This window comes from Oncorhynchus clarkii, chromosome 32 (assembly GCF_045791955.1).
Source record: "Oncorhynchus clarkii lewisi isolate Uvic-CL-2024 chromosome 32, UVic_Ocla_1.0, whole genome shotgun sequence".
Lineage (NCBI taxonomy): Eukaryota > Metazoa > Chordata > Actinopteri > Salmoniformes > Salmonidae > Oncorhynchus > Oncorhynchus clarkii.
The window spans coordinates 18,855,451-18,868,832 of record NC_092178.1 but is presented as its reverse complement, the minus strand read 5'-3'; the positions used below and the strand labels follow the sequence as shown (position 1 = coordinate 18,868,832).

Sequence of the window (13,382 nt, the reverse complement as noted above, 5' to 3'; positions counted from 1 at the left end):
TTGGTGCTGGCAGTCACCGCCCAAAAATCAACACTGTAGAACAACTAAAATAACTCCTGCACACATAATTCCACCTCTGCTTGACGGGGACTTGTGTGAAGAGGTGGAATTATTATTTGAGTTGTTCTACCTTGGTTTGTATGTTTGCTCACGCCAGTATCTTGGTTTTGGTTTCTTTATCTCGGTCACTGCATGTGTTTTTCTCTCTCTCTCTCTGAGCGAAAGACTACATTCTGTGAGAATCTTTTTGTAAATCAGATGAAATAAGGTAGCTTTTTAAAGATTGAGTGGGCACTACCTTGTCAGTACATCGTCAGTGTGAATTGAGTGAGCAGTGTGTTATTGTGTGGAAGTTGTCTCAATGCGTCAATGCTCATCGCCCTCTGTGTGTTAGAAGAATGAATCTGACTATTTGTCATTATATGGTTTCTGTATGTTAGAGTCAATGTTCCTCACAGTACTGTCTGTCTGTCTGTCTGTCTGTCTGTCTGTCTGTCTGTCTGTCTGTCTGTCTGTCTGTCTGTCTGTCTGTCTGTCTGTCTGTCTGTCTGTCTGTCGTGGTACAGTCAGTGGGTCTTTGAGTGAGTAGTGTGAAAGGTCAATATGTATGAATAGTGTTAATGTTTGTCTTGTCATCAGCAGATCTTTGTGTGTGTTGAAACGGTGTGTGTTTATCTCTTTGTTGTTGTGTACTGTTGGTAGGTGTTTCTGTGAGATTGAGTGTGTTATTTGAGTGCTCTGTATGTGTGAGTTGGAGTGTATCTCTGTGTGTGAGACTAATCTGAGTGTGTAGTGTGTGTATTACACTGATTATGTAGTGAGTATGTAGTGTATCTCTGTGTGTGAGACTGATTTGATTGCGTAACATGATAACCCTGCGTCTCACCCCCTGGGTTTTATAAGCGCTGACGCTCCTCTCCTCCTCTTCCCTCCTTCTCCCCTGGTCCCCCCACCCCCCCACCCCCTCCCGGCAGCGGTGTCCTGCGGGGTGCCCAAGGCGCCGGTGAACGGAGGAGTGCTGACGGTGGACTACTCAGTGGGCACGCGCGTGACCTACTTCTGCAATGACGGCTACCGCCTGTCCTCCAAAGAGCTGACCAGCGCCGTCTGCCAGCCGGATGGCACCTGGAGCAACCACAACAAGATCCCCCGTTGCTCAGGTGGGAGGCTAGTGGGGGAGCATGTACGAGGGTGTGGGTGCCCGATGCCCAGGCAGGTACCGTTAGGCTAGGTGGCAAGTCCAGCAGCGGAGACAGGGGAAGTAAGGGAAGAGAGTGTGCGTGTGCGTGTGTGTGTGCGTGTGTGTGTGCGCGTGTGTGTGCATGTGCGTGTGGGTGTGCGTGGGCTTTCACCTCACAGCTCCTCAGGAGGGCAATTACATCCCTCTTAAAATCAGTTCCCCCCTTGAAGGCAATCCCTCACTTATTTATGAATGGAGTTGTCAGTATTTTGTTATTGCCCATTAAAATGCCTGTTAAACGTGCCTGGCTGCCTCACAAAGCAGCGTAAATGGAGGTCAACAGATTACAGAGAGAAGAAAACCTTTTAATATTCCATCCTCTTCACCTCAATAATATAGTGCTGTGTGAGAACAGATTTTCAGCTGAATTATCTTAATATCTTCTGACTTTAAGTCTGCTAAAATACTCAACTGTTTTTTGCTTTTATTTATGTGTTAACTATTCTTGTGTGTGCGGGTGCGTGTGTGTGTGTGTGCGTGTGTATGTGTTTCTGTGTAACAGTGGTGGTGTGTCCAAGCATCGGCTCCTTCTCTCTGGAGCACGGGAGGTGGAGGATCGTGAATGGCTCCCACTATGAGTACAGGACCAAGATTATCTTCAGCTGTGACCCGGGCTATTACCGCCTAGGCCCTGCCCACATCCAGTGTACGGCCAATGGCATATGGAGTTGGAGGAACGAAAGGCCTCACTGCCAGAGTGAGTATAGGGTGGCCATTTTCTTTTTTCCAATCTGGGACTTTTTACACTATTTCCATGTCAGAAGCATATTGTGTTTAGGTTGTGTTTTAGGCTGTTACAGTGTGCCTTAGCCGTATTGTATGTTTATGTAATGATTATCATTTTGACAGGCATTTTTCATGAGTAGCAGGTATGCCTGGAGTGTGGATGTAGGAGTAGCAGGTATGCCTGGAGTGTAGATGTAGGAGTAGCAGGTATGCCTGGAGTGTGGATGTAGGAGTAGCAGGTATGCCTGGAGTGTGGATGTAGGAGTAGCAGGTATGCCTGGAGTGTGGATGTAGGAGTAGCAGGTATGCCTGGAGTGTGGTTGTAGGAGTAGCATGTATGCCTGGAGAGTGGATGTAGTAGTAGCAGGTACTGTATGCCTGGAATGTGGATGTAGGAGTATCAGGTATGACTGGAGTGTGGATGTTGGTGGGAATAATGAATAGACCACATTGATTCTTCTGGTTTAAAAAAAACAAACACCTCTAACCTCCCTTTACCTTCCCCTCCTCTTCTCTCCACTCCTCCCTTCCTCTCCACTCCTCCTCTCTCCCCTCATTTCCTCCCATCTTGAGGATCCCCCCAAAAATAATATGACTCCCCTTCGGAGCTTGTGAATTCAAATAGACTTTATCACAAAAGTAGCAAAGCCGAGCAGGCCCATGGACCAACTGAACTTTCCAGTCTCAGTACTCTGCTTTTATACAGTTTTACCCTTACATAACATAGTCACTCCACTTTATGTTAATTATTAATACCCTTTAGCCCTGGCCACCCTTATCTTGTTGCCTTGCTTAGTTTCCATTCTTTTATTGGCTCAGACATTAGGGCATAGACTCTATTGGTGCCGTGACATTGCAATGACACAAAAATAAACAGACATGCACACTCCTACTGCAGGTGTATGTCTGATGGTGCCTATAACTGATTAACTAATGTTCCTGTTCAAAGGTATTCACAAGTTCAGGCCGATGTTGTCTATGTATGATTAACCCATGTGTATGTCCAGTAGCTTTCACAAGATCAGATATGGCCCAGACCAGTCAAGTCTGTGTTGGTCTAGCTTGCCACATCCACATGGATTCTGCTCAGATATGGCCCAGACCAGTCAAGTCTGTGTTGGTCTAGCTTGCCACATCCACATGGATTCTGCTCAGACATGGCCCAGACCAGTCAAGTCTGTGTTGGTCTAGCTTGCCACATCCACATGGATTCTGCTCAGATATGGCCCAGACCAGTTAAGTCTGTGTTGTTCTAGCTTGCCACATCCACATGGATTCTGTTTACGTTCTATTTTTACATGTCTAATGGTTAACTCGATGTTGATCACATGGGTTCAGCCTTCATTCTGCTTACACATGTCTAATAATTAGCCCCATATTGATTCTGTTACACTACTTCTGGGAAAACAGTATAGATACTGGAAAATCACCAAAGCACTGTAAATTCTCCTACAATATTTCTCAGGTGTTTGTTAATACCATTGGTCTGTCAGCTGGCTGATATCGTTCAGGTGTTTGTTAATACCATTGGTCTGTCAGCTGGCTGATATCGTTCAGGTGTTTGTTAATACCATTGGTCTGTCAGCTGGCTGATATCGTTCAGGTGTTTGTTAATACCATTGGTCTGTCAGCTGACTGATATGTCTCAGCTGTTTAATACCATTGGTCTGTCAGCTGACTGATATGTCTCAGCTGTTTAATACCATTGATCTGTCAGCTGGCTGATATGTCTCAGCTGTTTAATACCATTGATCTGTCAGCTGGCTGATATGTCTCAGCTGTTTAATGCCATTGGTCTGTCAGCTGGCTGATATGTCTCAGCTGTTGAATGCCATTGGTCTGTCAGCTGGCTGATATGTCTCAGGTGTTTAATGCCATTGGTCTGTCAGCTAGCTGATGATGCCTTTGTTATTGTCTGTGCCACAGTCATTTCCTGCGGGGACCTCCCTGGCCCGCCCAATGGGAAGAAGATTGGTACCCAGATGACCTTTGGGGCGACTGCCATCTTCATGTGCGACGCAGGGTTCATGCTGGTGGGCTCGACTGTGAGAGAATGCCTCTCCTCTGGACTGTGGAGTGGACAGGAGACCCGCTGCTTGGGTAAAACGACCAATTAATTCCCAACATTTCTGTTGTCTGTCTGTGTTTGTGTGAAACAACCAAGACAACATTCTCCAGACGCTGTATTGCCTGTGAAATGTAGGCTATCTTTTGCCCTAAGAATGTTTTTGTTGGTGTGGAGTTATTTTGGTCTTCACCCTCTAATGAACATATGTTTATTGTGGTAAATAGCTTGACTGTCTAACTTTTCTGTGTGCTGATGCCAAGTCTGTGGAAGCAGGGAGAAGTGTCTATTTTGGGCTTCTTTATTTTCTCTAGAACACGTCTGTGTACTGCAAATACTGTATTTCTGCGACATGTGTGATTAAATGAAAATCTCTATCCTGTCTGTCTGTCTGTCTGTCTGTCTGTCTGTCTGTCTGTCTCTGTCTGTCTCTGTCTGTCTCTGTCTGTCTCTGTCTGTCTCTGTCTGTCTCTGTCTGTCTCTGTCTGTCTCTGTCTCTGTCTGTCTGTCTGTCTGTCTGTCTGTCTGTCTGTCTGTCTGTCTGTCTGTCTGTCTGTCTGTCTGTCTGTCTGTCTCCAGAACATGACTATTCAGTACAGTACAATACTTATTGTTATTGGCATGGGAAACATATGTTAACATTGCCAATGTAAGTGAAGTAGATAAAACAAAAGTGAAATAAACAATAAAAATAAACAGTAAATATTACACTCACAGAGGTTCCAAATGTCGTATTATGTCTATATACAGTGTTGTAACGATGTGCTAATAGTTCAAGTACAAAGGGAAAATACATTTTAAAATTATCGGTTGTATTTACAATGTTCTTCACTTGTTGCCCTTATCTTGTGACAACAGGTCACAAATCTTGCTGCTGTGATGTCCCACTGGTATTTCCCCCAGTAGATATGAGTTTATCAAAATGTGGTTTGTTTTTTAATTATTTGTGGATCTGTGTAATCTGAGGGAAATATGTGCTTCTAATATGGTCAAACATTTGACAGGAGGTTAGGAAGTGCATCTCAATTCCCACCTAATTTTGTGGGCAGTGAGCACATACAGTAAGTAGCCTGTCTTCTCTTGAGAGTCAGGTCTGCCTACTGAGACCTTTATCAATAGCAAGGTTATGCTCACTGAGTCTGTGCATAGTCAAAGCTTTCCTTAAGTTTGGGTCAGTCACAGTGGTCAGGTATTCTGCCACTGTGTACTCTCTGTTTAGGGCCAGATAGCATTCTACCGTAGTTTGCTCTGTTTTTTGTTAATTACTTGACACATTGGAAATAAGTATCTTTTTGTTTTCTCATGATTTGGTTTGGTCTAATTGTGTTGCTGTCCTGGGGCTCTGTGGGGTCTGTTTGTGTTTGTGACAGAGCTCCAGGACCAGCTTGCTTACGGGACTCTTCTCCAGGTTCATCTCTCTGTAGGTGATGGCTTTGTTATGGAAGTATGGGAATCGCTTCCTTTTAGGTGGTTGTAGAATTGAACTGCTCTTTTCTGAATTTTGATCATTAGCGGGTATCGGCCTAATTCTGCTCTGCATGCATTATTTGGTGTTTTACGTTGTACACAGGGGATATGTTTGCAGAATTCTGCATGCAGAGTCTCAATCTGGTGTTTGTCCTATTTTGTGAATTCTTGATTGGTGAGCGGACGCCAGACCTCACAACCATAAAGGGCAATGGGTTCTATAACTGATTCAAGTATTTTTAGCCAGATCCTAATTGGTATGTTGAATTTTATGTCTCAGATTATTCACAGCTTTGTGGAAGTTACCTGTAGCGCTGATGTTTAGGCCGATGTATAGGCCGAGGTATGTATAGTTTTTTGTGTGCTCTAGGGCAACAGTGTCAAGGTGGAATTTGTATTTGTGGTCCTGGCAACTGGTCCTTTTTTGGAACACCATTATTTTTGTATTACTGAGATTTACTGTCAGGGCCCAGGTCTGACAGAATCAGTGCAGAAGATCTACTGTAGGTGCTGCTGTTGGCTCTCCTTGGTTGGTGATAGAAGCACCAGATCATCAACAAACAATAGACATTTGACTTCAGATTCTAGTAGGGTGAGGCCGGGTGCTGCAGATTGTTCTAGTGCCCTCGCCATTTTGTTTATATATATGTTGAAGAGGATGAGGCTTAAGCTGCAGCCCTGTGGAAAGAATTTTTTGTTTTTTGCCTCTCTCTGAGAGTAGTTTTTTTCTCTCTCTAGCTGCTATGTGTCTGTTTCAGTGAAAACACCATCTCCCTCTACCCCCTTCTACGGCTCCCCCTCTCCCTTTTCCTCTCTCTTAACTTTTTCCTTTTGTGTTTCTCTCCAGCGGGCCACTGTGGTATTCCAGAGACCATAGTGAACGGTCAGGTAATTGGGGAGAACTTTGGCTACAGGGAGACGGTGGTATACCAGTGCATCCCAGGCTTCCGCCTCATCGGCTCCTCGGTGCGGATCTGCCTGCAGGACCACAACTGGTCTGGACAGCTGCCTTCCTGCGTGTGTGAGTGTCCTTCTCTCGCTCTCTGTTTTTCTCTCTTTGTTTTTCTCTTTATCTCTGTCTCTTTATGTCTATTTGTTTCCCTGTATGTATTTCACACTTTATATCTCTCTTCATCTCTCAAGTTCTCTCACTTTTGTCACACACCAACCTCCTCTCAAGTGCTTTGACGAACTGCCTCAGAATATCTCCAGTCTCAGTACCCATCCCACCTTTCAATACTTTTTTAAAAATCAGTTTTCCAATTAAGTCTTATACGTAGTTGATTACTGAAGTCTGGATCACTTTTGTGTGGTTAATGAGTTGACGAATAATACTGTTTTAGAGTGGTAAGGGAAATAGAGAGTTGAAGTTGAGTGTGGACCTGAATCACTACACTGACGATTCGAGTGCCCCTTCTGAGAGCTCCCTCAGGTCGCAAAGATCCCTGGCATTTAAAGCATTCTCATCGTTCTCTGGACTCAGACAGAAGGACACTTCTCTGTCTTCCCAGGCATTTTTAATTAAAGGTCCAATGTAGCTGTTTTCATCTCAACATCAAATCATTTCTGGGTAACAATTAAGTACCTTACTGTGATTGTTTTCAATTACAATGGTCAAAAATAAACAAAAATAGCTTATTAGCAAAGAACAATTTCTTGTTCTGTGGGGAGGGGAAACTGAAAACTGTCTGTTATTGTCAGAGATATTTTATACTCTCTTTCTTATTGGTCTATTAACTCATTTACCACCTGGTGATTTAAACATGTTTTATTTAACCTTTATTTAACCAGGAAAAGCCCATTGAGACCCAGAGTCTCTTTTTCAAGGTAGACCTGGCCAAGGAGGCAGCAACAATCAATACATGACATAATTAAAACATACAACAATACAATACAACAACATGATCCAGCCTAAAAAAAGCATTTTACACTCCTCTGTAACAGAGTCTCCCATCAATATTTTACATTCATTCAGTGGCACTAACATATCTAGACGAAGCATGGATTGTAGATTATTCCATGCGTCTGGTGCACAAGAAGAGAAGGTAGTCTTGCCTAATACTGTGAATGTCCTGGGTACTTTAAGTAGCAGCCACCTAGCAAACCGGGTATGGAGACCAGACTACAGAGGTAAAGAGGGAGTTGACCCAAAAGGGCTTTGTAGATAAACACATACAAATGTATCTTTCTGCGCATATAAAGTGAGGTCCAACCTACCATTTGGTACAATGTGCAATGGTGGGTGAGTGATTTGGCATTTGTAATAAAGCTCAAGGATGCATGGTAAACAAAGTCCGGTCTCTGTAAGACGGAGGAGGCTGCATGCATATACAACAAGTCACCATAATCAATTACAGGGAGAAAAGTTGCCTGTACAAGCTTCTTTCTAGCCATAAGCGGGAAGCAAGCCTTATTACGAAAATAAAACCCAAAAACCCATTTAGAGTTCCATGGTCAACCTGATTATGCCTCTCACCTCTGACTCTCATCAACAAATACAGTTATTTATTTTGTTGTGTTTTATAGCTAATCAACACCGAATGATGTAGATTTCATAAAATATATTTGTCATATAGGGTTGGTGGATGAACCGCATGTCATAGTTACAGTATATACCAATATATTAAACCATATAGTTTTTTTAAGTATTATTATTATTATTTATTTTTTTACTTTTACCTCTTTTTCTCCCCAATTTCATGATATCGAATTGGTAGTTAGAGTCTTGTCCCATCGCTGCAACTCCTCTACGGACTCGGGAGAGGCGAAGGTCAAGAGCCATGCATCTTCTGAAACACGACCCTGCCACACTGCTTGCTTAACCCTGAAGCCAGCCGCACCAATGTGTCAGAGGAAACACTGTACAACTGGCGACCTAGGTCAGGTTGCAGGCGCCCGGCCCACCACAATGAGTTGCTAGAGCGCGATGAGAAAAGGAAATCCCGGCCGGCCAAACCTTCCCCTAACCAAGACGGCGCTGGGCTAATTGTGTGCCGCCTCATGGGTCTCCCGGTCACGGCCGGCTGTGACACAGCCTGGGAACTTTAAAAACAATATGTTTCTATATTCTGTTATCAAGCCATATTGTCAAAAACAATATGTTTCCTATAGGCTGTAAGCAAACCGTGTATGGTCCGATAACATTGGCTCTCTCTCTCGCGCTCTCTCTCCGGCAGTAACCGTGGTGATGATGAACAGTGTTTTTAAGAAGACAATATGCTGCGTAAAGCTAGCAGCACTTTAAACAGAAATAGCTACTGGAGACATAAGAGTGTCAGGGCCATTTTCCTACTGGAATGGTAGTGGCCTTACCTCCTCAACTGGCTATCACAAAGACTAGGCCTCTGGCTCACTGATGAACCATGCATCTAGGCCAACACGTCTTCATGGAAAATATGATAATATTCATTCCCTTGGGTGGGTTGTGTGTGTGTGTGTGTGTGTGTGTGTGTGTGTGTGTGTGTGTGTGTGTGTGTGTGTGTGTGTGTGTGTGTGTGTGTGTGTGTGTGTGTGTGTGTGTGTGTGTGTGTGTGTGTGTGTGTGTGTGTGCGCGCGCATGCACATAATATCTGTAGATGTGAGGTTGAGCTCAGTTATTTTAACGTGCAATGATGAGGTTTTAAATTCCGGTTATAGACGGTGCTCAAATGAAGGGGAAATTGCTTCTGTGCAAAGAGAAACAAATTACATTTCTAATTATGCAAATGTACTGCGGTTGTTTTCCGCGAGAGAGAGGTGAGAAGGAGACAGAAGTGAGGAATCACTTTTTACAGACACTGAGACCTCCTCAGGTTATCCCTCATAGGCGTTGTGGTCCATGGGCTAGCCCATCTTTAGCCCATTGGGCTGGTCTGAATTGTTTTTTTATTTTTTGCGAAGAATGATCATTATTTGGCTGATAATTTAATGTGTTAGAAATGCAGGGCCGACATCTGGTCCCTGTCAGTCCCTGAGAGAATCTTCTAGACCTCAGTGCAGACAGAGACAGATGTGGATCTCACCTTATTTCCTGCTGCTTACATTTGAACGTCTATGACATACACGAGACAGAGACGTTATAGCCTACTTATCGTGTGATGCCTACAATGTTAAAACAGTGAAAATATTAACGCATAAACATTTATTTTCACTGACAAATCACATCAATACAATACAAGTACAACATTGTTAATCCGGGTTCATAAAAAAACATGTATTGTCTGCAGTAGCGTAGAGAAGGCATGTCTGGGGTGGAATGAAGCTTAGTAGTTAACTATACAAGGCTGGGCTGTGAGTTCAGACGGAGGTGACTGTACTTTGCCAGGCTGGCTGACAGAGGAAAGACCGGAAAAGATTACTGTTCTCTCGTCCCCAAAATAGTGGAGAGAAGGTGGAATTAATCTGCAGTGTCTACTAACTGCCTGTGTGCTCCTACACACGTCAAAATGTGCCTTGAGTAAGCACAGTGGGACTGGGGGTTTTCACGATGTCGCACACAGATTGACACACAGACGCCACACAGTGCTGTTACACACACTTTAAATATCAGCAGCTTACTAGGGCACACACACTTGGAGTTAGGGCCTTCACACTCCAACACTCACACACTGACTTCCAGACCAACACGCGATCACTCACCCATAGACTCAGCCGGGTAACACACTGACTTCCAGACCAACACGCGATCACTCACCCATAGACTCAGCCCCCTAACAAGTTCCCAGGCTTACTCTCTGGGCTTTAGACTCCCCCCCCACTCTCTCTCTCTCTCTCTCCCTCTCTCTCTCTCTCTCTCTCTCTCTCTCTCTCTCTCTCTCTCTCTCTCTCTCTCTCTCTCAATTCAATTTCAATTTAAGGGCCTTATTGGCATGGGAAACATATGTTAACATTGCCAAAGCAAGTGAAGTTGATAATAAACAAAAGTGAAATAAACAATTATAAGTAAACATTACACTCACAGAAGTTCCAAAAGAATAAAGACATTTCAAATGTCATATTATGTCTATATACAGTGTTGTAAAGTTGTGAAAATAGTTCAAGTTCAAAATGGAAAATAAATAAACATAAATATGGGTTGTATTTACAATGGTGTTTACATTGGGACAAGACTGCAACTACCAATTGGATACCACGAAATTGGGGAGAAAAAGGAAGTGCAGCTCCGTTTCCAACCACTTTTTGTAGCCTGTCTTCTCTTGAGAGCCAGGTCTGACTACGGCGGCCTTTCTCAATAGCAAGGCTATTCTGTACATAGTCTAAGCTTTCCTTAAGTCAGTCACAGTGGTCAGGTATTCTGCCACTGTGTACTCTCTGTTTAGGGCCAAATAACATTCTGGTTTGCTCAGTTTTTTGTATTTTTTTTTCAATGTGTCAAGTAATTATATATATTTTTTTCATGATTTAGTTGGGTTTAATTGTGTTGCTGCTCTGTGGGGCCTGTTTGTGTTTGTGAACAGAGCTCCAGGACCAGCTTGCTTAGGGGACTCTTCTCCAGGTTCATCTCTCTGTAGGTGTCGACTTTGTTATAGAAGGTTTGGGAATCGCTTCCTTTTAGGTAGTTGTAGAATTTAACTGCTTTTTTCTGGATTCTGATAATTAGCGGGTATCGGCCTAATTCTGCTTTGCATGCATTATTTGGTATTTTACGATGTACACGGGGGATATGTTTGCAGAATTCTGCATGCATAGTCTCAATCTGGTGTTTGTCCCATTTTGTGAATTCTTGATTGGTGAGCGGACCCCAGACCTCACAACCATAAATGGCAATGGGTTCTATAGCTGATTCAAGTATTTTTAGCCAGATCCTAATTGGTATGTTGAATTTTATGTTCCTTTTGATGGCATAGAATGCCCTTCTTGCCTTGTCTCTCAGCTCATTCACAGCTTTGTGGAAGTTACCTGTGGCGCTGATGTTTAGGCCGAGGTATGTATAGTTTTTGAGTGCTCTAGGGCAACGGTGTCTAGATGAAATTTGTATTTGTGGTCCTGGCGACTGGATCTTTTTTGGAACACCATTATTTTTGTATTACTGAGATTTACTGTCAGGGCCCAGGTCTGACAGAATCTGCTGCAGATTGTTCTAGTGCCCTCGCCAATTCATTGATATCTAAAGTTGAAATCGGAAGTTTACATACACCTTAGCCAAATAAATTTAAACTCAGTTTTCACAATTCCTGACATTTAATTCTAGTAAAAATTCCCTTGCGACAACTTTGGAAGTATGCTTGGGGTCATTGTCCATTTGGAAGACCCATTTGCGACCAAGCTTTAACTTCCTGACTGATGTCTTGAGATGTTGCTTCAATATATCTACATCATTTTCTTACCTCATGAAGCAATCTATTTTGTGAAGTGCACCAGTCCCTCCTGCAGCAAAGCACCCCCACAACATGATGCTGCCATCCCCGTGCTTCACGGTTGTGATGATGTTCTTCTGCTTGCAAGCCTTCACCTTTGTCCTCCAAACATAACGGTGGTCATTATGACCAAACAGTTCTATTTTTGTTTCATCAGACCAGAGGACATTTCTCCAAAAATTATGATCTTTGTCCCCATTTGCAGTGGGTAAACCGTAGTCTGGCTTTTTTAAGGCAGTTTTGGAGCAGTGGCTTCTTCCTTGCTGATTGGCCTTTCAGTTTATGTAGATATAGGACTTGTTTTACTGTGGATATAGATACTTTTGTACCTGTTTCCTCCAGCATCTTCCCAAGGTCCTTTGCTGTTGTTCTGGGATTGATTTGCACCTTTCGCACCAAAGTACGTTCATCTCTAGGAGACCGAACGCGTCTCCTTCTTGAGCAGTATGACGGCTGCATCATTCCATGGTGTTTATACTTGCGTACTATTGTTTGTACAGATGAACGTGGCACCTTCGTGCATTTGGAAATTGCTCCCAAGGATGAACCAGACTTCTGCATCCCTGTCTCACCCCATGGCCCTGTGTAAAGAAATGTGTATTTTTTGCCAATTTTATCCACACACTTGTTGTTTGTGTACATGGATTTTATAATGTCTCTCTATCCCTCTGCCTCTCTCTCTCTCTTTCTCTCTGTCCCTCTGTGTATCTCTGTCCCTTCCTCTTTTCTCTCTCTCTGGCTCAGTCTCTGGTCTATTATCTAATTTCATAAGTCCCAGTCTCCAACTCACTGATAAAGTCCCACAGTATCCCACCTAGGCTAATGGCCCATAGCCCCATTCAAAGGCCCATAACCACTAGTTTCTCCCCTTCCAGGACGCAGGCCTCCAAGACAGGCAGAGAAAGGCCTCCCGATGCCTCCCAGAGCTATAGTGAGGATCACCATGAGCACTCTGCCATCACTTCTGTATCGCTCGACAAATGCCTGCAATTGAGCACAACTAATGTGGTTTGGGCCATTGGCATGAAAATGGCCACCATCCATTGGATTAGCCATTCAGATGAGCTGCCAGACGGCCAATGAGTTTAGACCAGAGGGATCTGATGGGGAATGACACTATTTAGGGAAATGGTCCAGGATGGGGCAATAAAACAGCTCTTTGCCGTTTGTCCTCCTGAATATCAGTTTCAGAGGTGACTGAGACCATAGAAATAGAATGAGACACTCAAAATGTTCACCCGTGTACCCATGATGGCGTCATTGACTTGAATGGGGAGGCCTGTTCTATTCATTCTAGTTCTGTGATTGAGACATCCTGGCAGAACACATGGTAGTCTAGCACCTAGCCTATTGATAACCGAGCCACACAGCTCTATTGCAGATCTTATTGGAAGCCTACTGTTTTGCCCAGTCTATTGCACAGTAAGTGAATGTGAGCTGAGGCTGTGTTCAAGCTCCACTGGTTTCTTTTTGGGTTCAATTCCCTGTTCAAGGTCTGACTATGCTATTTCTATGGTCTCAAACTCAATATGTGTATTTTTGCAGTGAA

At 43.6% G+C, this 13,382-nt stretch overlaps 1 protein-coding gene across 3 annotated transcripts in view; it reads left to right on the top strand.

The window, feature by feature from the left end:
• Positions 1 to 13,382, top strand: part of LOC139392197 (CUB and sushi domain-containing protein 3-like) — a 634,291-nt gene that overhangs the window by 543,108 nt on the left and 77,801 nt on the right. For all 3 annotated transcript variants that reach the window (XM_071139991.1, XM_071139990.1, XM_071139989.1), the window contains exons 50-53: positions 975 to 1,160; positions 1,743 to 1,937; positions 3,893 to 4,066; positions 6,346 to 6,519. In XM_071139991.1, coding sequence (XP_070996092.1) covers positions 975 to 1,160; positions 1,743 to 1,937; positions 3,893 to 4,066; positions 6,346 to 6,519 — 729 coding nt within the window. The remainder of the gene's footprint in view (positions 1 to 974; positions 1,161 to 1,742; positions 1,938 to 3,892; positions 4,067 to 6,345; positions 6,520 to 13,382) is intronic.